General features: G+C 40.3%; 3 protein-coding genes across 3 annotated transcripts; 2 read left to right on the forward strand and 1 right to left on the reverse strand.

Moving 5' to 3' along the window:
* Positions 1-959: 959 nt before the first annotated feature.
* On the forward strand, positions 960-13,225 carry ace2 (angiotensin I converting enzyme 2). Its single transcript, XM_071900422.2, is given in 19 exon segments — positions 960-973; positions 975-1,167; positions 1,313-1,471; positions 1,722-1,815; positions 2,275-2,418; positions 3,232-3,347; positions 3,508-3,613; positions 4,304-4,401; positions 4,652-4,821; positions 6,065-6,291; positions 7,323-7,467; positions 7,790-7,888; positions 8,836-8,958; positions 9,874-10,052; positions 10,630-10,688; positions 10,918-11,015; positions 11,132-11,248; positions 12,748-12,942; positions 13,087-13,225. Coding segments are annotated over 19 exon segments (2,439 nt in total). The 3' UTR covers positions 13,190-13,225.
* Positions 12,333-19,040, reverse strand: LOC139912583 (uncharacterized). The gene is made up of 7 exons (XM_071900423.2): positions 18,927-19,040; positions 18,672-18,790; positions 18,332-18,428; positions 16,787-17,156; positions 16,148-16,276; positions 15,598-15,737; positions 12,333-14,995 (listed from the first exon to the last, which is right to left on the reverse strand). Exons 1-7 carry the CDS (start codon positions 18,936-18,938, stop codon positions 14,777-14,779), a joined length of 1,086 nt encoding a protein of 361 aa, XP_071756524.1. The 5' UTR covers positions 18,939-19,040; the 3' UTR covers positions 12,333-14,776.
* A 2,085-nt stretch (positions 19,041-21,125) lies between these two features.
* LOC139912574 (uncharacterized) lies at positions 21,126-25,937 on the forward strand. The gene is made up of 10 exons (XM_071900408.2): positions 21,126-21,330; positions 21,484-21,668; positions 21,778-21,993; positions 23,062-23,138; positions 23,229-23,446; positions 23,994-24,127; positions 24,256-24,495; positions 24,831-24,992; positions 25,406-25,495; positions 25,628-25,937. Exons 1-10 carry the CDS (start codon positions 21,126-21,128, stop codon positions 25,796-25,798), a joined length of 1,698 nt encoding a protein of 565 aa, XP_071756509.2. The 3' UTR covers positions 25,799-25,937.
* Positions 25,938-25,972: the final 35 nt, after the last annotated feature.

The raw sequence follows: 25,972 nt of genomic DNA on the forward strand, positions 1-25,972 counted from the left end.
GATAAGTTGGTGTGTTGATTGATTGATTGATTGATTGACTGATTTGTAGCAAAGATGGAATATTGTATAATCTTTTGGTTTTGGTAATATATTTCAATAATAAACCTTGCCCTCAGCTGATTCCTATCAGCCTTTAGGACCGAACAGTGCATGACTTGCAGTTTCCTTGGCTGTTCAGAAGGCCACCCAGCACCAGATAAGGAGGTTGGAGGCTCGTCTCTCTCTCTATTGTTTCTTGTTTCCTTGGCATTGCTCTCCCCTAAGAGTCGTCCCTGCTGAAGAAAACACTTGGAGAAAATGAATAGAAAAAATGAATATATTGTATGTCGTAATATTTTAGATCCTGTACAGTCAAAGGAAACAAAGTCTTGCTCGTCATCCATGTTGTTGGTGTTCCCTATGTAAAGCAGAGTAGTTCTGTCATGTAAAACTCAATTTTCACTTGATCACAAGCAAGCAATGATTGATTCAAAAGCATTTGTGTAGAAGAGATAACTAATTCACTGGTTATCCTAGTGCTGTGTTCAAAATAGCAGTCTGAGTTCTGATTATTTTAGTTTTTTAGGCCCCCCCCAAAAAATCACGTGTTGTCATGTTTACAGTAGGTAGGCCAAGCTACCGGAGAGATCAAAAGACCCACGACACACGCACACACGCACACACGCACACACGCACACACGCACATGCACAGAAACATGAATAGGATTGACCGTAAGTCTCAAAAGAGTTTATTATGTCTATTTTGAGACAGATAATGTCGCAAAGAACAATATGAACTCCCCTCTATGTGAAGACACGGCCCAGTGACGTACACCATTGCCTTCAAATATCCTATCTGTGAATGAAAACTCAGATACACCCTCAATTATGGCAGTGTCCAAAGGCCAAGGCAGCACAGAGGGTTACTGACGCTGTATAATAGCATACAGTGCCCTTCCCTTCTCAGTGTGTGTGTGTGGATGGAGCTGAAGCAGTAAGATGTCCGTTAGGATACTTGTAGCGGTCTTGGCTCTGGCCTGCGGGGTGTCCGCTCAGTCGGACCTGGAGAACAGGGCGAGGGTGTTCCTGCAGGCGTTCGATGAGCAGGCCACTGACCTCATGTACCAGTACTCGCTGGCATCATGGGCCTACAACACCAACATCAGCAAGGAGAACTCAGACAAGCTGGTAAGTGTTCGGAGACCACCCTAATGCTGCCCAACAACACTGATCATGTACTTAGATAGATACTTTGCGAAGTGAAACAAAAAAGTAATGGTGCATGTTATGGGTTTTGGATGATTTGATGAGTCTGTTTTCATTTCATCCCCAGTCGGAGCAGGGGGTGATCTGGGGCAGCTTCTACAACAAAATGTCAGAAGAGTCCCAGGCCTTTCCCATTGACCAGATCAGTGATCAAGAAATCAAACTGCAGCTCATCTCCCTGCAAGACAAAGGCTCTGGAGCCCTATCCCAGGATAAAGCTGCACATGTAAGACAGCTGCTCCTCACTGAATTTCATTCTGTTTTGATGAGTAATCCATTCACTGTCGATTAGTCTGTAATATGTGTGTATAGTAGGCCTATGTGTGTGTGTCTGCTTGTTGAGCTGCAAGACCTCAACATTTTACAGCTAGTTTTAGTTTAATTCTAAAATTGTCATTGTCTATTACTATTGTTGTCACTATTGTCACTATTGTTATCAATTAAAATAAAATGTTAACTTTTTTATCTGTTTCTAGTTGAGCAAGATCATGAGTGAGATGAGTACAATCTACAGCACAGCGACAGTGTGTTTGATGGACGACCCCTTGAACTGCCAGACTTTGGAGCCAGGTACACGCTGTTAATAAGGCAGGGTTATGGCAACGTGGCCGTGGGCCAAAGTCAGATACAGCAGTTTATAATTAACACGGCCATTGAGAAAACGGCAAAGTTGTTGAGCAGAGGGGTTACTATAAAAATGACTAACAAGATATTAGAATCCATGGAAACAATAAGGTGCACACTCTCTCTATTCAAAACTGTCTTTTTATTAGAGTTCCACATTAAAGGCATTAAACATTATGAAAGACAGTTTTGAATAGAGAGTGTCGCACCTAATATTTTCCATTGATTGCCTTCATTTTTAAGGCAGCACCTGTACTCTAAACGTTTGAACTTTCTCCTTGAAGCTTAACAAGATATTGTATACATCTCAGATAACCTTTTTTTCAGTTTTGATGAATAAAATAAACATTTACTTGAGATCTTTATCCTTTGTAACTTGTGTATGCCCCTTGTTTTGCTGCGCAGGCCTAGAACATGTCATGGCCAACAGCCGAAACTACTCCGAGCGTCTGCATGTGTGGGAGGGCTGGAGGAGAGAGGTGGGGAAGAGCATGAGGCCACTGTACGAGGACTACGTCGATCTGAAGAATGAAGCATCCCAGCTCAACGGTAATAGATCTCAAAGAAAATGTGCCATTTGCTGTAATAGTGTTATTAGAGTACTGTAGCCTAACCGATGGCTACAGTATATTTCCACAGATTCCAGTGGCATACATTGCCCTCTATACGCTCCTAGTTCTAAGCTTATCAGGGAAATGTATGGAGATAAGCTGCAAAGTTGGCTAGATTTCACATCAGTAAAGATAGTGTCTGATAGGACGCAGGAACAACACAAGCTGATAGACAGTAACCATAAATGGCAGGACCTCTTGACACAAGAGCTTCCTGGCACAGGATAAACAATCAGCTGATATGCGAGTAGCAGCACTAACTGTTTAGTTGCCACTGTAACCCAGCATGGGGTTCACTTCTGCCATAACACTGATAACGCATATAATACTAGTGGCGCACCAACCTATATATCGCCTGGGGATAGCCTACAACTTTCCCAAAAAACAATAGAAAATAATAGTTTACTCTGATAGAGACAATTTTCATCAAGTCAAACACTTTATTTGGATAGTCCAATTGATACTCAATTAACTATCAGTTGACACAAAGTAGATGTTCAACAAAGTGTCATTTGTGAATTTGTTGCATTTTACACACTATTTAATGTAATCCTAACACTGATTTTAGCGTAACCCCAACTCTAATCCAGACACTGAATATCTATAGACTAACTTTCACACAATTATAGTATCACCTGAAGCTCAGTAGACTTTTTAGTGACACATTACAGTCATTTGATAGTAATGACCCCCCCCCCCCCCCCCTCTCTCTCTCTCTCTCACACACACACACACACACACACACATACAGGTTTTGCGGACTATGGAGCATACTGGAGATACAACTACGAGACCATTGAGGAGGACAGTCGGTACAAGTATTCCAGAGATCAGCTAATGGACGATGTTCGTTCCATATACAAACAAGTATGTCTAACATCCACTCATTGCAATGGATTTTGTTCTATGCCCTGTATATGTTTCAGAGATTCTCGAAGTCTAATTTGGCGTTAATCAGAGTGAGCATGTGTAATGTGTTATTGATTGTAGAAAGTGATTAGTTACAGTAATGTTTTGTTCTTCACAGATCCTGCCCCTATACAAGGAGCTGCATGCCTATGTGAGAGCCAGGCTAATGGAGGTCTACCCCGGGCACATTGATTCACAAGGACCCCTGCCGGCTCACTTGCTGGGTATGTATGTCAAGAAACTAGTTTGGAACCATGTCTTGTGACGTGTAGCCCTGTCTGAGGCATTAAAGTCTAAATATCAGCCCTGCTGTTCCAACAAATTAGTGTTTTGATAGTGGTTTGGGTGTCTTTGACTGAGATCAGGGCCAGATCTCATCATAGTCAAAGATATGCCCGTAAACATCAAAATCAACCAAAAAATATATCAAAGCAATACATAAAACAACACTGGCAAAAAATCTATTACATGTAACTTAAAATATGTATATTTTGTATTATCTTCCAAACAGTGAGATGTGAACGTTCATGCTATGTTTTAAGGCCCAATCCAGAACTGGAGTATGGCTCCCTCTTCTCAGGGTCACTTCACTGCTGCTTTGTTTATGTTTTGATTACAGTAATTGGATTAAAGGGCGCTCAAAATGATTCAGGGGACCATTAAAATGCGCTTTAAATGTATATTTTGAAGCCGCGCATGGGTTTGTTTAAATTGGTCGCAAATATCGGTGCAAAATGGACCAATATTTGGAGCTTTGGTGAAGAGATTGGCCAGCCATCTGGAAGAAATACCTTTATTCTCCTTCGATAGAATTGCACTTACTTATGCTTCACTAAGGTCTGCTGTGGGAGGGACGTGAATGTCTGTTCAAAATGAAATGATAAAGTATCTCAACTTTTGTGTTGATTCTTCAGGTGACATGTGGGGAAGATTCTGGACCAACCTGTACCCTCTCTCCATCCCCTACCCCGAAAAAACAGATATTGATGTCAGCAAAACTATGGTAGAACAGGTACGGTTCAGTTGAGCCAACCACATTATTTATGCTGTTTGCACATTGGACCAAGGCATAATGAATGAAACAAATTAAAAAACAAATTAAAAACATGTCCAAATGTGATGTATAAAGTATACAATAGCTTGTATAGAATGACCACAAATGTATTTGTTAGTAGTTAGACTTTAAAGGAAACCAGAAGAAAAAACTTTAAAATCCACCGTTTGAATTGAAATGAACTGCCAAATGTCCGGTTGGATTTTAGGGCTGGAGTGAGCGTCGAATGTTCGATGAAGCGGAGATATTCTTCATGTCTGTGGGCCTGTACAAGATGTTTGATAACTTCTGGAATAACTCCATGCTGGTGAAGCCCGACGATCGCAAGGTGGTCTGTCACCCCACAGCCTGGGACATGGGAAACAGAGAGGACTTTAGGTAGTATAAATGCACAGACATGCACACATTCAGAGAGACACACACACACACACACACACACACACACACACACACACACACACACACATGTCCATGGGGAAATATGAATGCTACAGATTCAAGTAGAAAATTTGGTGACACAGCTCAGCGCTCATGGATTCGGTAGGCGTTGCCCTGACTGACAGAAGTACCAGACACAGAACAAAATCTTGTTCTTTTTTGATAGCCCTGCAGTTGTAGTTTGTAGGACACTTACAATAAGCTTGTGGTGTTTTGTGTTTGACAGATTGGTATTTGTTACAACATTATTCGATTTCTAAATTGGAATAAAAAGTACACCCAATGTCTGATAGACAGCTTCTCCCCAACATCCTCTGATCAGTTTGCAGAGGTATCAGTAAAGTGCTCATATTCCTAATTATGGAGTTAACTTATGTGACATCTGACTGGGGCATTTTTTAACAATCTTAATGTCCATGAAAGATCAGGTTAACAAACATGAACACAAACCGTGCAGAGTGACATGTTGAAACTAAAACAACTCTTATTCTTATTTTTACTGTTTTTGTGTGAGATGATATCACATCAGCTCCATGTGAGTTTTTTTCCGTTACGATTTGAGAATGGTAATCTTACTCTAGATCAGTACATGAGAGCTGTAAATATCAACTCGTTGGAACAATGATGTTGATTAGTCTCTGAGTCACTCTCTCCTAGTCATAAAGATAACAAAAGTGTGCACGTTATTAACCACTGATCCATATACATTTGCCGCAGAACTGACTGTTGTGGAGTTTCTGAGAGGGAATAGTGACAACGTTTACCCAACTGCACTTGTCAAAAAATTAAACCATTTCCAAATACTATAACCATTCACATCAGGTTTGATGGCAACCCAAATCCCAATGTCCGCACACCTCAAATTCCCATTTTATACCACTGTGTTTATCATCAAGCTTAATTGATATCCTGTAGTTATACAGCTTCTTAGAAAAGGTTGGTTGTTTATTGCCCAAAACGTATTCATAGTGAAGCCATGTTAGCTGACCTGTCTCAATAGATCAGCACTTAATTGTTTCCTTTGAACTTGGGCCTTAATGTGTGTCATATCTGAATCATCTGAACTGCTTTATTGAATTGGCTGTCTATTTTATCTGCACAGTATATCTGATTAGGAAACATGCCATATCTGTATCACACAATATATCCGCTGACATTTTCTCTTCTCCTGTGATGTCCTCAGGATCAAAATGTGCACCAAGGTCAACATGGATGACTTTCTGACGGTGCACCATGAGATGGGTCACAACCAGTACCAGATGGCTTACCGCAACCTGTCCTACCTCCTGAGGGACGGGGCAAACGAGGGTTTCCACGAGGCCGTTGGAGAAATCATGTCCCTGTCTGCAGCCACACCCAAACACCTGCAGGCCCTGGGACTCCTACCTCCTGACTTCACTAATGATAACGGTACTGCTGATGTAGATAAACCTGAACATTATCAAGAAAACACAATAAACAGGCCTGCGCCAATATATATATACACTACCAGTCAAAAGTTCGGACACACCACATTTTTCTTTATTTTTATTATTTTCCACATTTTAGAATAATAGTAAAGACATCAAAACTATGAAATAACACAAATGGAACTATGCAGTGACCAAAAAATGTTAAACAAATCAAAACTATCTTATATTTTAGATTATTTAAAGTAGCCACCCTTTGCCTTGATGGAAAGTCAAAAGGCTTTGGAAAGAAATTCATACATAGACATCAACTTCACTATTTATATTTGTCTAAATGGCTTTAAGACAATGAAAAACATAATACATTCAATCAGGTGTGTCCAAACTTTTGACTGGTAGTGTATATATATAAAGACTTGAAGACACCAGGAGTGGGTGTGAGTAATGCATCAGGTCGACTGCCTTTTGACGGCACCCAGGACAAAGGTAGCTGCAGCACCCCTAGGGTCACCTGGGTAGACCTTGTCACACCCGTACTCACCTGTGTACTTACAGTATACCCAGATAATAGAGCACAGCATGACCTTGGGCCCTCTGCCAGCTGTTATACACCTGACTGGACTCTGTCATTTGAAGACAGTGTCTGAGGAAGGTGTGATAAATAGCTTATCATTTTTTTAATCTCTCTCGTTGTATTGTTGTTAAGCTATCTCACTGTTGCAGAGCAGTTTTATAAAACTACATGGCATTCAGAAACAGAGCTTCTTGATTAAGCTCACATACGTGTTCCAAAAAAGTATAATATTCTACTATATAAAATGCTGTTTTAACATCCTCTCTAGACAGGGTTCAGCAATGTACTTCTAAAATGATGTTTTAACAATTTGATTAAATATGCTAGTTTTACATTAGCTGTATTGTCATGTAAAATTGAAGTATCTGAAATTGACCCCTTCAGACCAGCTTCTAAACCTTTTCATTCTTTACATGTTGTCATCATCAATTGTGTCTTTTGCCTTGCCCTGAGTGCAGAAACGGAGATCAACTTCTTGCTGAAGCAGGCCCTGACCATTGTGGCTACACTGCCCTTCACCTACATGCTGGAGGAATGGAGGTGGCAAGTCTTCGAAGGAAACATCACCAAGGACCAGTGGATGCAGAGCTGGTGGGAGATGAAGTAAGTAAAGAGTTTGCGTCAGTATGAGGAATTTGTAAAGATATGCAGTCTTTGAAAATGTGTAGGAATGAGTGTGGGAATGTTTGGTGGGTGTGGCTGATCTTCTGAGTAAACTCTACAGATAAAAATATGTTGATGTCTAATATCACAGAAATTTCACATGTAAAGAAACATGACATCAACAGTAGAAATACTGCATTCAAGAGGAATTTCAGGTATTTTTCCCCCTGTAACCCCGGCAGCTGCCTCGCTGCAGGCCTGTGATTACAGTATCAGCCTATAGATGCCAGTGTTGACTTGTAACTCTCCTTTGCCTCATCAGGAGGGAGCTGGTCGGGGTAGTGGAGCCAGTGCCAAGAGATGAGACCTACTGCGACCCTCCTGCTCTGTTCCACGTATCTGGAGACTACTCTTTCATCAGGTAGCCCTCCCTCTGTACATCTCATAGTCTGGGGAGTTAAAGCATACAGCAACTTGACCCTATTTTCCCATCATTTGGTATCTTGATAGATTCTTCACTATAGAGCTACTTACATCTTGCCTGGGTGCTGCTCTCCAATACAGCCCTATTGAGCCAATGGACACAACAAAAAATCAACCCCAAAAGCAGGCAAAGCATGTCTTTTCAGCATATTGATGCTCACTCTGTAATGAGACATGTATATATTGATTTTTTTTTTTTTTTTTTCTTCCAGTTTTTAGTTTATCCATGACCTGACAACTTTTACTATTTATTTTGTATTACTTTACACAGTGGTGCGTGTATTTATTATTAGTATTATTTTTATTTTAACCTTTATTTTACCAGGTTGTCTCATTGAGATGCAATCTCTTTTTCATGAGAGACCTGGTCCAAGAAATGGCAGTGTCAGCAGCAATGTTACATGTCACAATACATACAAAAATACACAAAATACACAAAATTAGACACAAATATGCAAAAAATAAACAAGAAGTGCTAAAGCAATGGCCAAGGTAGCATCAAAACTGTACAAGAAAGGCATGGCTTTGGCTAATTTTCATTTACATCTTTTTACCAACATGTCTCCTCACAGAGTGAACAATCAATGTGTTGAAAAAGACTACCATGGGTATATAAGGCTGTACTAGAGAGCCGCACACCCTGGCAAGCAAGATATAAGCTCTATATGAAGTCAAGATTCTGGTATGATGAGAAACAACGGGAAAATAGGATCCAGGCCGAAAATGGCAGAGTTCTGCTTTAAGACCACAACGAATAAAGACATGACCTATGTGTGTGTGTGTTCCTGTGTGTCTTCCTGTGTGTGTGTGTGTGTGTGTATGTTTGTTCTTGTGTTTTGTGTGTGTGTGTGTGTGTGTGTGCACGCGTGGATGTGCGAAAAACAGGTACTTCACAAGAACCATCTACCAGTTCCAGTTCCAACAAGCGCTTTGCAACGCGTCTGGCCATACAGAGGCCTTGTTCAAGTGTGACATCACTGGCTCTAAAGAAGCAGGAACCAAGCTGAGGTATGGATGACTTCCTCTCTGCTTTGGTGGGGGACACAGAATCAGATGTAGTTCATTGATTTTAGGATATCCCTGTGGTATACAGTTTCTATTTGGACAGTTCTTTGTTTTTTTTAAAGGATATGTTCGGCAATTTTGAACCTCCATATAATTTTCCTCTTAAATCTCTGTAGTAGTAGTTGGACGCACAGAGAATATTGGCTCCAGAGTCAGCTGTTGGTTGAAACAGTGAGCTCCCGTTGTTAGGCCTCTTGCTGCTTAAAATATCTCCAGAAAAGTAATTTGTAGGCTCCACAGTTGAGTTGAAAGTAAATGAAAAAGTTGCAAAGTACATCAATTAAAATAAGCTTTGATTTCATGACACAGTTCCACCATTACGCACACTTTCACTAATCAGGAAATCACAGAACTACTTTTCTCTGCCGCAGCACAGACTGCTGTGGGGTGAAAGTGCGTTACTGGCGGCGTGATCTAGTTTTGCGGACAGTCAGTTCAGATTGTAAACAGTTGCACATGGAGCCGGGTAGAGTTTGGTAGAAGACTATCCACTGAGTGTAAATGGTGCGGTGCTGCTGCTTTCCAGGCTGAGAATATAAATACGTCGGTTGGTCACCATATCGTTTTCACAGACTGTTTGTTTGGAGATATTTTGACAAACCCCATTTGGACCTATTGTTAGCAGCAAGAGGCTAGAGTCAGCTGTCGGTTGAAACGCCGAGCTCGAGCTCATCGTTTCAACCGACAGCTGACTCGGGAGCCAATATTTTCTGTGGGTCCAAGTACTACAGGTATATAAGAGACAAATAATATATAAGTCCAAATTCGCCGAACTTATCCTTTAATCAAAAGAGAAGTTGCCTTATCTAATGTTGTTCCATGTCTACTTTAAATCATCAATGTATCATTTTCTTTTAGGAACATGCTAGAGCTGGGAAGGTCCAAATCCTGGACCAGGGCTTTGGAGATGGTATCCAGCGATGTTAAGATGGATGCTGGCCCGCTGCTGGACTATTTTAAAGACCTCTATGAGTGGCTGGTGGAAGAGAACAAGAAAAATGGCAGGGCAGTAGGTTGGGAGAAAACAATAGATCCATGTGAGTACAAAAGTCATTCAAACTGAAGGTTGATCAGCAAAATACAATCACTAATACAAACTCAATCACACACTATGCTTTTTCACCTACACATACTGTTTTATAGTAGCCTGATGTAATGGCTTCATACTGATCAATTTAGCTTTCTTTTCGCCCCCCTTTGTTCCCTGTACAACAAATTTGTCAGTGTTAACTTAACTGAGAGTGTAAAAATCAACGTATACCCGTGTTTATATCAGTCCACACCCATCATAGTTCATTTAACACTTTTAGATGGTTTTGAACAGCCGCCCCATGCAGAGCCATGTCACCTCTATGAGTGGACAAACAACTCTCCAATCAACACTTGTTAACTTAAAATAACTGTTGAAGAAAAATCAACATTTATTAACACTGGAATATTTGCTGTGTCACTTGGCTTTATAGAAGGGCACTGAAGTTCAAATGTTTCCCCGATGACTTTTTTGGGGAACTAGAAAAACCACCCACTTAAAAGATATTTGCGTAATCAGCACAATACAAAGCTTGAAAATCACAGAGAGAAGATGACTAAATTGTCTATTTTATGTATTTACAGATTCAGAATATGCCATCAAAGTGAGGCTTAGTTTGAAGGCTGCCATGGGCAATGAAGCCGTGAGTATTATTGAGCTATTAGTCCAGTATAACAATTAAATTGGTTTAATTTGTATCGCAATCATTTATATAGCACAATGTCATGGTTGCCATGCTGTAATTGTTCTCAATGTGGCAAAATGTGAAGAGTTAACTGCATCTACCTGCACCTAGCATGGCAGCCATCTTACAGCTTTGAAGTAAACTGCATTCTATGTGATATCATGGCATGAACTCAAATGTGTTTCAGTATTCCTGGAATGCCAACGAGCTGTACCTGTTCAAGACCAACATTGCGTACGCTATGAGGCAGTACTACAACCAAAAGAACATGACAGTTGCCTTCACGTCAGTATCAACTCACTACTGGACTAAAGATGTAACAGATATCCCATGCCTTGTTTTCTCTTCCTTCTTTTTTTTGCCACATTAGTTTGAGAGCTCTTCTCTGTTTGCACTTCCAGATCAGAGAATGTTCTCACTTATAACGAGACTCCCAGGATCTCCTTCTACATCCTGGTTACAAACCCAGCAAGTCCTTCAATCTTCATCCCAAAGGAGGAGGTGGAGGCTGCCATACGGTGAGGACAGAGCTGCATTAACCACACAAATGTGTTTCAACGGCATATATCCCAAAACAGATAGACAAAAACACCAAGCACAGTATTGCTATTGCTATTGCTATTGCTCAGAAATTCACAGCAGCCTTAGTAACCCTGGGGCCGGATTGACCAATGTGTTCTTAAGATAGATCTTAAGAAATGACATAAGAGGACAAATAGGAAGTTCTTAAGAAGTGCAATTCCTGAATATTTTCTTTGTAACAGTCTCATTTCTTACGAATTTCTTTACTTTTCCTACTTACAGTAAGAACTTCTCAAAATAGGGCCTGAATTAAATATGGTTAATAAACTTTAGGCTTACTACCATTGATGCTAGGAGACAAGGCTAGGAGGCAATCCAATGTGCTTCCATCTGCCAAACAATTGGGGAAAAACCTATTTAGGGCAACTACAACTGATGAAGTATATGAAAAGATTTAAACATTGGTTGCTGTTGGTAACTGTAAATTTGCTAGCTTATTTTCAATAAACATGAGACAGCGGCCTACTTGGTCATACACCAAATAAAGCTTTACAATAACTGTTAATCTTAATGTTAGGTGTAGGGGAACCTATGAAGACTTTGAACTATAACTTACTTGTCTAATATGTGTTTAAATGTATGAAATTAGAGGCTTTTCACTGTAGGAATTTTAAGACAGGTGAAGGGTTGTCTTAAAGTTAAGAAAAATATCAAGAACAAATTTAAGAACTTTCATTTCAAGAATACCATTTATTTGTACTTTTTTTCTTAGGAAGAAACCTAAGAAGAAAGTTAAGAAAATTTATAAGAACTGTTTTTGAGAATATCATTTTTTCCTATTTTTTTTCTTAAGACTAAAGTTAAGAAAAAAATGGCACTTGAGAAGATTTTTTTTTCTTAAGAAGGTTTTGTGAATCCGGCCCCAGGCTAGTTCATTTCAGTTTGTTTTGATTAATAATTGGTTTTATCTGTTATATAGAATAGAATAGAATAGAATAGAATAGAATAGAATAGAACTTTATTGTCCAGCCAAAGCAGGAAAGTTGTCTTTGGCCTCACCAATTAGAACACAACAGCATATCCATGTACATCACATCAATAAAACAAATCACATCACATCAAAAACATCACATCTTACTATTACTTCTAACATAACATATAAGCTATTTGGTGGACGCTTTTATCCAAAGCACCTCTTTCTTCATGCAGCTGAACATATTTAAATTCAGGTCTCCCTAACATGTGCCTGTCACCAAAATGGCATCCAGTTTGGCCACAGGAAATACTTAGACTACAAGGCTTCAGGCTTCCTCTTGTCTTTTGTCTTTTGTGTCTTTGTTGTACTTATATAAAATACTAATTGAAAAAAAAAAAGACTACAAGGCTTCAGGCAGAACTGCTTTCTGTTATAATTAACTCCATTTGACCCTTGATAAATGAGTGTGATCATACTCTACAGTTAGCGATAATAAATCCATTTTGATATTGAACCCAGATTATCTCGTGGCCGAATCAACGAAGCCTTCCGGTTGGATGACAAGACGCTGGAGTTCGAGGGTATCCTAGCAACGCTGGCCCCGCCCGTGGAGCAGCCGGTGCCGGTGTGGCTGGTGGTGTTTGGGGTGGTCATGGGAATCGTAGTACTAACAGGCCTCTACCTCGTCATCTCTGGCTTCAGAGACCGCAAGAAGTGAGTTTGCGCTCTCACACACAATCATAGACCTGACACACACACACACTCGCACACACTCAGACTGACACCCACTGCCATACATTTTAGAGTAATCACCTGCATGAACCTGAGACATGTTCTGTATTTCTTGTGTATTTGTAGGAAGTCTGAAATGACAAGCGTGGAGAACCCCTATGACACACACATAGAGGGCGTGACCAATAAAGCCTTTGAGAATTGCGAGGATGAACAAACTGGATTCTGAGTCCACTGCTGTTTCTAAAGGACAGAGGGAAGATGTCCTCAACCCTACTCAAGTCTACCTATGTACAGTGTTCTGATATTTAACAATGTTTAAGAATGGGAACGTAGTGGAACTTCTTTCTGCAATGAGGCCTTTTCTTCTTTCACCCGTGCTGCAGCCTCTTACCAAACAATTTACATTTAAGTGTGCATTGTGTTTATGTGTGAAAGTTTCAGTATGTTGTTGAGTGTTTTGACCCTTGCAGAAAGTAATACTGTATAATGAATAGGTCCTATTAGAAAGTACAGTGTTTTTCCAATATCAGTTTCTGTTTTGTGATTTACAGTACATGTGTATGAATTCAAACTGCTGTTGTGATGTAAATATTAATGGATTATCAGCATCATTGGAATATGTGTTTAAAATTCTTCAAGTTGATCAAAAGCACAAGAAATTTGGTGTTGTTCATATTGCTTTTAATATTGTGTTCTATAAAAAGTTTTCATGCATGGCCAAACATTTTTGTAATACTATCTGTCGCTTATGTTTTGTTTTTAAATACGCAAAGTAAGAAACAGTATCCTTATTTTTACCACTGCTACTGACTTTAATCACTTTAAAAAATAAATGTATGTGTGTGTGTGTGTGTGTGTGTGTGTGTGTGTGTGTGCACATGCACACGACCCTTTGGTGGCCCTAAAATAAATTTATCTTCAGATCTAAGTAATGTTAATGAACTAACTCACAACCTGAAACAATCAAAGAGTCATAATGCCGATAAGTCAAGATGTGTTACCTAATAAACATAGTCTGTATGTTATTTATAAAACATTATATAACCACTGAGTGTTCACTTATAGTATGTGCCGGTGTTATAACACATTGGACACATGTTTATAGTTTATTATAAGTAATTACGCTTACAACATCCTATAATCATGTACACTAGAAAGTGTTAAATAAATAATAATCACATCACCTCAGTTTGTATAATGTAAGAAATATTGTTTTTGGATTAGATTTTTTGAAATGAATGTCACATTCCCATAGATACATAAAATAAAGGCATACACACAAAAAAAATGAAGATGAAGTGAAAGATCGCTTTAAGCAACAAAACAGAACATCAACGCTGATATCACATCTCTAAATCTCTAAATCTAAATCACAAAAAAACCCATTTAAATGATAATTAAATTAATTAATATTAAAGATATAGCGGTATGATACATATCTACGCACTTCTGCAATAGCAGAATTATAGTTTTAACACAATGACACCAGCTTCTATCATGTTTCTCTTGATCATGTGGGCTCAAACAAAAGAGCTTCCCATGATGTTTTTTTTACCACAGCAGAGCCTCCTAATCCCTAATCCAAACCCCCACAGAATTTGAAATGTTGAAATACCAGGACAATATGTATTCAAAATATTAAAAATCAATGCCGGCATATTCCAAAACAAGTACAGCCTACTTTTCAGGCGAAAGGATGTTCATTTCATAATGCACTGTATATCAAGAGGGAAGGTCAGAAAAAGGTCAGGAAATGGACGATTGACTGACTTGACTGAGAGCTGAGAATATGTCTGGAGAGAATGATTCTCCATTACTTCTGAATGATGAAGAGGAAGGATGGATCTTCGGCCTCTCCAACCTTGGTTGTCAACTCTGCTGCGTCTGTGTTGACTATGTGGATGAACCATCCTTGGCACAGCGCTGACTCAAACTGCCGCTGTTTGGTCCTGGTAGCCTTCATGTAGAAGATGAAGGAAAAGGCCCCCTCATCGCTCCTAGAGATCCGCTTCAGTCTCTGCTTTTCATATGTCTAGAACAACATTCAGAAAAAATGTGGATTTCCATCAAAGATAGCATAGCACAGCATAGACGGCTGTGAAAACATCCTGAAAGGATGTTTATGGCAGTTTTGTATATTTTGTATAAAGAGGCAGCTATTCATACTACATTCTAGCCTACTTGTTGACAATAAAATTAAAATGTACTTTTTCACCTTATTAGCTAATTCTCCATATCATAACGTACACCTATCTAACAATAAATTAAAAAAAATATTTTTACATCAAAATCCCATCATTTTTACTTCCTGGTAAACAACGCATTTTTGGTGGTTATTTCAATAGGCATATATAAAAATTCCATACAATACATACATACATCATAAACAATCCCCCCTCCTCCACCGCTCCTATCATATAGTATCTAAAAGTATCTATCTATCTATCTATCTATCTATCTATCTATCTATCTACAAAGCCTGCAACTTCACACTTTTCAAAGTGACACAACTGGCAACATGGTACGGCAGGTTGCCGCTCATTAAATCCAACTTCTTATACTCACTCACTCACTCACTCACTCACTCACTCACTCACTCACTCACTCACTCACTCACTCAATAAGTATGAATACCTCCACACTCAGGAGCACCCTCTCCCCATCCTTGCAGCACTTGAGGAAGCAGTTGGAGTCGGTAAAGTTCAGGACCACTGGAGTTCCTCTGAATGGCACCTGCCTACAGTCTGACTTGTAGTAATAGATGGTGATCTTCTCTGAACACACAGAAAATAAAGAACTATGAACAAGGACCCTCAGAAATCAATCTTCCCATGAGAGTAAATCAGTATTTTCTAAAAAAAAAAACTTAGATAGATACTAGAGATTACTAGACTTAGAGATACTAGTGAACATTGAAATACTACAGACTATAATGAAAGACGGATGAAATGAAACGATGTTTGAAATCAAAAACTTTTTTGTGATTAATTGAAAATGACGAACGCAACTGAAATGATGAAATATACTCGGTCACACAACTCATGTGACTCGGCAACTTATGTGACTAGGCAACTCGTGACTTGGTAACTTGGCAACTCGGCAATTCAAGTATGATTTAATTAAAGCATTTGCTTTTGGTGATAAAGTAATGCTACGTTGATACGTACTGCATGGCATGACAAACCTGGATTTGGTGACACATAGGGCGGGCTCTGCAGACAGAAGCTTCTGAGGTATTTCTGGGAGACAGCATGTTCGATGGAAATGTTGTCCATCTGTTTTTCCTGTTTGAAACTGCCACTTCCTCTTGGCACTGAAAGTGAAACAGAGAAGCAGAGAAACAGAGAACAGAAGTCAGTGTTGGCAAAATCATATTCTTATATCCTCTATCAAAATGTTTTCTTGGTGGGAAAATAGGAAAAAGGGTTGGTGGTCAGTTCACCCATTTAAGCCACTGTGATCACCATCCTTACCAATATAAACCCTAACCTTAACCCTAACCTTTAGCAAGTTCTTTTATGTGCCTAAGTTGCTGATAGTCTACCAGTATATTTGTAGTAATTTGAGCATGTGAACTTGACAGTCAACTTATAGGTAGTTGAGAAAAATCACAGATAGTTTGTTGAACATTTGTTGATAGTCAACTGAAAATACTGATACACTGTTGAATATCTACTGAAGAGAAGAGAAGAGAAGAGAAGAGAAGAGAAGAGAAGAGAAGAGAAGAGAAGAGATGAGACGAGGTGAGACGCAGAAGACGATACAAGATAAGACAATATAAGTCAAGACAAGAGAGGAGAGGGGAAAAAAGCCACTCATTTACCAAGGGTCACCACACTGGATTCTGCCACCATGACAACATCATTAAAGGTGCATCCTTTCCCAGCACAGTTGTGACAGGGACTGCATTCATCACAGCCCCTCCCTGTCACCACGGTGACGCTGGTCTTCATCAAGGTAACAATGAGCAGATCCCCCTTCTGCCCCTTCTCCCCATTTTCAGTTTGGCAAACATCCCCCTCTCTTTCTCCTTCTTCCCCCTGCCTCCTCTCATCATCCCCCAGGTCTTCCTCTCTCCTCATTTCCATGGTGAAGCGGAGCAGGGTGGTCTCCTTGGAGACGGGATGCAAAGTATCCTCAGGAGGGCAGGTCTGCTCAGCATGCTCCTTCACCCGGCTGGCCTGGTGCACCGTCTGGAGACAGGAGACAAGGAGTGGTTGGATAGAGGGAATGTGGAGACAGAGACCTAGTTAGACCTGTTGAGTACTGAGAATGGCTCTGTGTTCCTCAGTGTTTCTGTCTGCCAATTTGTCTGATAGCTCCTCCTGTTTTCTTGTATTTCTCTTAAAGGAAAAATCCACCCTGAAACACTTTAACACTGTTAAAAATAATTATTGGCGATGTATCTTGCATTTCTGAGCCCATTTTGTAGTTTGGCGGTGTGTTTTTTTTTATTCATGTGGATAACTGGCTAAACATAGTAAATGACATAACATCACGCAACTACAATGGTTTTTGATAGCAGAATAGCTTAGCTAGCAGCTTTTTCTATCTATATCTAAAACATCAATGGTAAACGTCAGGTTTTGGTGTCAGTCCTTCAGAATCAAAGAGCAAGGGCTTCTTTCTAGACTCGTCATTTTGCACTGCCATTCAACAATCATACAGGGAGAACTCAATCACAGAAGAAGAAGAGATACCAATTTCTCCACTGACAGCAGCTTCAATAGACCAGAATGCAATGCAGCCACAAGACATGTTGTGTTTTGAGTAAGTGGTGAGACTCGTGCATTTTCTCAACTGGAAAACCTCTTGGGCTTACTACGCAATCGCTATCGCTCTCTCCACCTAAAAGTATAACCCACAGCTGAATGCAACAAGTTCACACTCGTTCTCTAGGTTGTCAAAGGGCATTCTGGGAAATGTAGGAAATCACATGAGGTAGCAGTAGATGAGGCAAACTGAGGGAAAGTGGATACGCCAAAAAAGTAAATTACAATACAAAATAGCTCTTGAAACGCATTGAACATCACAGATCGATGATACACCAGGTGTTTCAAGAGTATGTCAAACCCAGTCAGGTCGCAGTTATGTGGTATGCGCCTTTTAGCCAAGTGAGTCACCACTGGTAAACAATTTTTAATAACGTATGACAGCGTAAGAGTATCTGAGGAAGGATTTTTCCATTTAAAGTAGTGAGTGGCTTTGGAATTTTCGTGTGCACATAAACATCCTGGATATGCTGCAAATTTCAGACATTCCAGTGTAGTGTGAGCCAGAAGCTGAAACTCTGCTGGACTGCCACAACAAAGATGAAATCAGCCTGTTGACGTGCAAGGCTGGGCCGAGGGAAAGAACATGAACTCACCAACATGGGATTACCCTTGGCCAGCATTTCTGCTAACTCCTCAGGTGGAAGATCTTGCAGATTGACGTCATTAATCAGCATCAGCCTGTCTCCTTTCCTATGACAAACAGAAAACATACCACTCAGACTCCTTCTACACATGATGGCTAGAAAACCAGTGAGGGGTGAATGAATGGATGAATGAATGAATCAATAAATGAATCAATCCAATTTTCCATAAAGACCGATAAGCACTGTTCTATTAAATCACATTCTGTTTTGTTTAATCAGGTTAGAAAACTTCCATTTTGAGCAAAAACAGAAGGTCTTCCCGACAGTATGCCAGTCTGGCTAAGGTTACCTGACAAACGCTTTTCCTCCATTTGCTTTTCTGAATGTGAGAACATTCTCCACATCATACTGGTGCTTTCCTTCATGGATCTGGTGGATGATCGACACTCCTCCCTTTACCAGAGAATCCTGATAAAGTGGAATTAGGTGGACAGACTTTCTCTTAATGAGGAACATGAAATCTTACACAGATTCCTATCTTTTGAAATTTTGCTAGCAATACAAGGAAAAAAGAAGTTGAAAATAGTGAGAAATTGTCACCCACCTTGATATCCATGGTGATGCCGGTGTCTTCTGCCGATAATGCTAATGAATGGAATCAATGGCAGTCTTATAAAGCGTCCGGTGTGCTGATGATGACTGGTTTACCACTGGCCAGAGCTTCTGTTTTAGATAGGCATAAGGGGAAGTATGAATTTGGGCAAGTGATGGCCAATGGATTGATCATTGGGGAAGTGATGTCAGAAGAGGAAGCGGTCAAGTGGAATTATAAATCTTATAACAATGGACACAAAGCTTTAGAAAACGGAACTTGTGACTGAGTAACGCGGAGGAACAAGAGAGAGGGCAATCTGTCAATTTTGTGACTGAAACATGAAAAATGAACTTTATGAATTGGCGTTAAGGTAGATCTACTATGCCTCTGCATTACAGCATAGAAACACTTACATCAGCAGGTATGACTAATGAAAGAGTGAACAAACAAATTAAGTAACTCACTTTCACTCACTCACTCACTCACTCACTCACTCACTCACTCACTCACTCACTCACTCACACACACACTCACTCACTCACTCACTCACTCACACACACACACACAGACACACACTCACTCACTCACTCACTCACTCTCTCTCTCTCTCTCTCACACACACACACACACCCCTCCTCCTCCTCCTTCCACATACGGTATAAAAAGTACTCTCATATAAAATGCCTTTTGTTATTTTAAGACATTCACTCCCTGAATTATGAGCATTGATAATAACAGAGTGGCCCTGTCATTGTCAAAAATCAGAACTAAGGACACAAAACCATGAACAGAGAGAAGAGGAAGTGACAGCTTAGCTTTACAGTATGTCTATGAAGACATGAGAACTATTGGATTAATACTACTTCCTCTGTGACAGTAAATGTGATAGTAAACATTATTTATTCTATATGTAGTTCCATCCCTGTGCTACAACTATTCTACTAGATAAGGAGGACATAAAGATGAACTTGTCTTTGAACTGTTTTTCGCAAACTGAGAGACTCTGAAACAGCCCTGCATTACTTTTGGCTTAAAACAGTATCAATGTGAATGCACATTGGTAACTTATTGGTAGTGGAATGTAATTAGAATGAATAATGAATGTTTGTTTACGTGTGCACGTCTGCACAAATATGTATTAGGTAGTCTGAAGCATTTGCCATTTTGATACTGGGATGAGTTGTGTTACTAAATTTATACAAGCGCACACACACAGACACACACACACACACAAAAGCTATTTCCAGCTTTCCCTTGCGAGCCAATGGAGTGCTGCTGTATCTATAGTCGTCGAGGTGGATTGAGTTACATGAGAGGCACACCACTGTCGCAAGATTACAGGTCTGCCATATACTACAGTATGCTAGTCTTGAGATCCGGCCCACGTTTCCACCATTTCAGAGTTGGCATAAGTTGACAGTACCAACTCGACCAACCAGGTACTGTGATGTACTAACCTTGGCTGGAGTGGATTGCATATGTCTGATACACATAAGAATCTGAATCTGTGAATGTTTGTGTGTTGCTCAAAAATGGTTTATTCATTGTAGAAGCTGAAGTTGTTGAATAATGGTTGAAATGTTATGTGTGTTGTTGAATCCTGCCATGTATTTAATTTGCTTACTGCAAATTTGTGAGTAATAATTACTGTAATACTGTAATAGTTCCCACACACAACTTCAATGCAGTAAAAATACAGCACAGCCACGTGTTGCAGGTTGTGAAATATTCTACACTGTAAAAATGTTCAGAGCAACTTATCTAATGAAGTTCAGTCAGCTAGTTTAGTTGTTTGAAATTAAGATCCATAGTTTTGAGATAACTGCTTCCAGAGTCATTAAGACTTCACTGAACTTAAAAAAAGGCACATATCTTGTAGAAATAACTTGATGTTTAGCTGGTTACTTGTCATGTCAGCGATGATTATTTAAGAGTATGTATGTACTTTTATACTTTATAATTTCATGTTCAGTTCATTTTAGAGCACTGTAATCAGCTTGAATTAGAAATGAATATATTACTAAAAAACCTCACTTCAAAAAACTGCAAAACGGAAACGTGATCCATATATGGTAGGCTATACTCTATGCGTAGAGTGACATTTTTTCAGTATATGAAACTAAGTGTGGTTTCAAAACCTTTGCACACTTCTTTTAACTATTTCAGGTATAACCTCTGTGTGTGTGTTTGTGTGTGTTCCAGATGGTGATGTTCGATGTGTTAATAATAGGGGCTGGTCCCCATGCCTTGACCCTGGCCAGTTTGCTATCCATTCCTCACCCTGACCCAGACTTTGACCCTGCACATGACTCAACCCTTAACCCGGACCGGCTCCCTCTGAGCCCCCAGCCGAACCCGGAGACGCCCAGGAACAAACGTTCCAGGAGCAAGAAGAAGAGGGGGGTAACAACTGGTAAGCTTACAAAATAAGACAGTAAAGTCTTCCTCTCTGAATGTTATCACCTGCCATACACGTGTGCATAGCATCATCAAAAAGACCTTTGGTTCCTTTGTGTCTTCCACTAGTTCAGGTATATGAGGTGTGGTCTGTGATTAATGTTTGCAGGTCAGGTGCTGGAGGAGCAGCTGACACCGCCGATGGTATCAGACAGGATCCTCTGCCCCCCGCTGAGCCTCAGAGTGGTGGATTCCTACGGAGAGTGGACCGCTCTGTGGGAAAGCCAGTTCACCGCTCTTAACATCCCTCATCTGCGCTCACACACACTGGTGCACACAGACCCTCTCAACAAGGTAAACACACACAGCACACACAAGAGTTTTACAGTAAACAGTAAAGCTTTCACAGGCATGCGTTTGAGTATGAACGTAAATGAGAATGAGTGTGTGCTTTCCTCAACAGAAGGCATTGCAGGAGTTTGTTCTGAAGTGTGATCGCACAGCGGAGCTTCACAGTCTTCCAGACCAGGTTTATATTCTGGACGACAATGCCTTCTTCAATGACATGCGGCTAGGCAAGAAAGAGAGGAGACGTCTGAACATCGCCACGGCGCTCAAGAAGAGTTTATCCTTCAGTCTGCCAGGAACCAAACTAAGCGTGGATTTCTTTAAAGAGCAGGTTGGACACCTATATGTGTGTGTGTATGTGTATATACTGCATGGCATGTTGAATATGCATCAGAGACATTATATCAGCTACTGTGGATGCTGGCTGTTATTGACTGAGCATTTTGATGAAGTTTGTTGGACTTTGAAAACATTGTGTGTACTCGACTTGTATGTAACTATACATCTTTGTTGTATGTTTGTGTCGTGTTCCTCCCAACAGTAAGATAACATTGACTGACTATATAACCATGTCTTGAAAATGTGTTACTAAATAAAAGATATTCCCAAAGCATGCAAAAAATGCATCCTAACCAGTGGTGTAGTAGTAAGTAAAAAAAAAAGCTAGGTAAACTACAGTATGGCCTCCAGTTGTTGTCATTATAAAAACAATCTCCAGTCGTGAACTTGGATTTGTAAAGTTCCGTCTAACTTTGTTATCAAACAACCTTGTATGTTACTTTATGCTTGTGTGGTGTTATTTATTTATTTTTTTTAAATAACCTTATTGCGTTAAATATTTAAAATGCTAGAAAGTACAGTATAACAGTTTTGTCAGATGGTATGTCAAAACTTTGATGCTCAATATCTGCAGTCTGCATCGATATAACCTTATAAGTCCAAGCTCACACAGTATAAACAAAACTAATTTACTTTCAGAGAAGCATTAATTTATGCTGTCTCCCATAACTCATATATCAGTTTGATACTACTTTCTATGATGAATACTAAGAATTTAGCTTATAAAGATTTATACCAGCCAAAAGAAAAATGGGTTAAGTGTATTCTGCAAATAAAGAGGTAAACTGAGTTTAAGTGAGTTTACCCTCCACTATCCCTGATCTTAAGGTTACTTACCCCCCAGTGACACAGCAAGCGATACACACACATATACAGCCTTTTGGAAATCTACATGATGCTTCACCAAGAAATATAGGTTGATTAAAAATGAAAGAGACCCATGAGGTATTCAATACCTTCCTGCAAAACTGAAGGCAATAGAAAATCAAATAGCATGGGGCAATGTGATGCTATTCACCCAGTTATTTGAACTGTTATAAAAATGAATCTGAACATACAGGTGGAGAGATACAGCCTGGACAAAGTGCTGGTAAAGGGAACAGTGGATTGCATCACCCCTGTGATTGAGGACAAGGAAGAGAGAGAAGAGGAAAATAATTGGATGAAGGAGGGGGAAATAGAGGGTGTGGCGATGAGGGAGAGCGAGAGAAAGGGAGATGGGGCAAGAAAGAGCGTGAAATATTTCCAAGTCCAACTTCAGGAAGGCATCACACTAAAGGCCCGCCAGGTTGTTATGGCAACAGGTCCAACCCGTGCCCAGATGGCAAACATCCCTGCCTGGGTGAGGTGCATTGGAGAGAGCTACCCAGAGGAGCGCCTGCAACATACCGTGCACCTCATGCATCACCTGCCCATCGCTCGGCAAAAACTTCAGGAAACAGATAGTCAGAGACAGAAAGAGGCTTTTCCCACACAAGGTAAGTCAGATTACTTCTGGGGGTTTATGGAATCAACACATAAATACACAAAAGCTTTGTGGGGAAAGAAAGTTTTTTTTTTTTTTACATAGTTGGGAGAATAATTTGATATGGTTTGCTGTGAAAAACAAAAGTGACACTAATACATCAACAACCAGGGATATCATCAATTTTGGAACTCATAGCCTACATTTTAGAAGGCTATCAGATCATCTCATTTTGAGCAATCCCGCCCCTCCACCCTTCCCATTACATAAAACTGGCTTTGCCTTTCTCTCCCTAACTGATGTGACTTTTGAATGATCTCTCCCCGTGTTATGTCCCTCCCCAATATCATTCAACAGGAAATACATCATATAAAGGAAGCAAGATGTTAGTTTGTTAGTTTGTTAGTTTTCACTTGATGTCTCAGTTCCTCTCTGTAGCCCTCAGTGGAAATTTCAGTTCAACTCAATTGAGGACAAAAAAAATGACCTTGTGCCCTTTAATTTACAGTGTGCTTATGTGTGTGTAGGGATGTGTGTGGTGTGTGAGGCAGGACAGAAGGTGATGGTAATTGGAGGAGGTCTAACCAGCGCTCATACTATCTCCATTGCCCTGCAGCAAGGCGCCAGCCATGTGACATGGGTCATGAGGAAACACCTCCAGGTCGAGTGTGATACTGTATATAGACTGTACCAAAGTCTAAGAATAAGAAAAAATAAGAAAAAAGATTTAAATTCCACTTGTCTGTCTCCAGCATACATGCTATCATTCTGCAATGTTTTCTTCTACAGTTAAAACAGTTTGATGTGGGCGATGTGGAGAGCCTAGTGGGTCGTTATTCCCACGTGGAGCACGGCATCAAGATGGACGGCCGAGCCTACCTGCGACAGTTTTATAATGAAAGGAGTCTCCACAAGCGACTGGCTATGATTCGCCAGGCAAGGAAAGGAGGAGCCGTCACTCCAGAGGCCTACGCCCACCTCCAGCCATTCATCCTGAATGGACAGGTGGATGTTAAGACATACTGTCAGGTAATGGTAAATGTACATTCCTGACGGGATGTGGAGGGGTGTGGGACAGCAGCGAGATGAGACGAGACAAGGCGACATGAGATGAGACGAGTTGAGTTGGCTGAGCTGAGCTGAGCTGAGCTGAGATGAGATGAGATGAGATGAGACGAGTTGAGATGAGATGAGATGAGATGAGATGAGATGAGATGAGATGAGATGAGATGAGACGAGTTGAGATGAGATGAGATGAGATGAGATGAGATGAGATGAGAAGAGATGAGATGAAACGAGATGAAACGAGATGAAACGAGATGAGATGAGACCAGAGCTGAACTGGTCCTCCTGTGACTGTCTAGGTGAGTGAAGCCAGGTGGTGCTACAGGAGCCAGGCCTGGAGCCTGTCCCTCAGCAGTGGGGACCACTGGACTGGGGACATGATCTGGCTGGCCACTGGCTGCAAACTGGACGTCAACCAGGACCCATTGCTTTCTGGGATGATGAAGGAATTCCCTATTCAGGTGGGTTAGACAGAAAAATAGGCTCTTGGATGGATGAATGGATGGATGGATAGCAGGGTTGAGGTCAATTCATGGATGAACTCATCAATTCCATTTCAACTGGGAATTGGAATTGGAAATGGAATTTTAAGAAGCCTACAGGAAACAGAATTGGAATTGAATTGGAATTTCAGGAAGTTTCATTTAACTCAATTCTTTATGTTTTTTTGTTTTTTCTTACCAGATATATACTTAGTGTTGTATATTATCAATACTGAATATCATAAAATGTTAAAATATACCTTTCAGGTGGTATTTGATGCATACCATATAATTGTAATACATACATTATGATTGAATGTATTTGATTGATGTATTTGACATGAACAAGATACCACATACACAACCTGTGTCCTGCTTGTCCCTCCATGCAGGTGATAGATGGTTGGCCTTGTATAACAGAAAGCTTACAGTGGGCTCCAGGGTGCCCCCTTTATCTAATGGGGCAATACACCGCACTCCAGGTAGGACTCTATACAGTGTTTTGGTGTCTGTTTAGGCCTCTCAACAACAATCTATGCTCCAGCAAATGCAGATTACAGACTAGTCATTCACTATGACTCCCCTATCAATTTGTTTTCTCCCACTGAGCACAGGTTGGACCTCATGCACTGAACCTGGCTGGAGGACAGGCAGAAAGCGTGCGTATTGCCAAGGACATCATGCGCCGGCAGCAGCAGAACAATGGAGAGGCTTCAGAGATGGCTCCAGAAAGATCTAAGACCGAGGAATATGTTCAACAGATGCAAGGCCTTTTGTGGTTGTGACTATGACATTTAGCCTGCCCATTCACTTTCAAAAGCATAGACATGAGCTCACGTGCTCATACGTAAACTATCATCCTTTCCTGGTAGTCATAGTCAATCATAGTCAATTATATACTCACAGTGCAATTATTATCAGCACCCCTAGGCTGGAATGCAAAGTGATGAGTGATGAAC

Source organism: Centroberyx gerrardi, chromosome 1 (assembly GCF_048128805.1).
Source record: "Centroberyx gerrardi isolate f3 chromosome 1, fCenGer3.hap1.cur.20231027, whole genome shotgun sequence".
NCBI classification, from domain to species: domain Eukaryota; kingdom Metazoa; phylum Chordata; class Actinopteri; order Beryciformes; family Berycidae; genus Centroberyx; species Centroberyx gerrardi.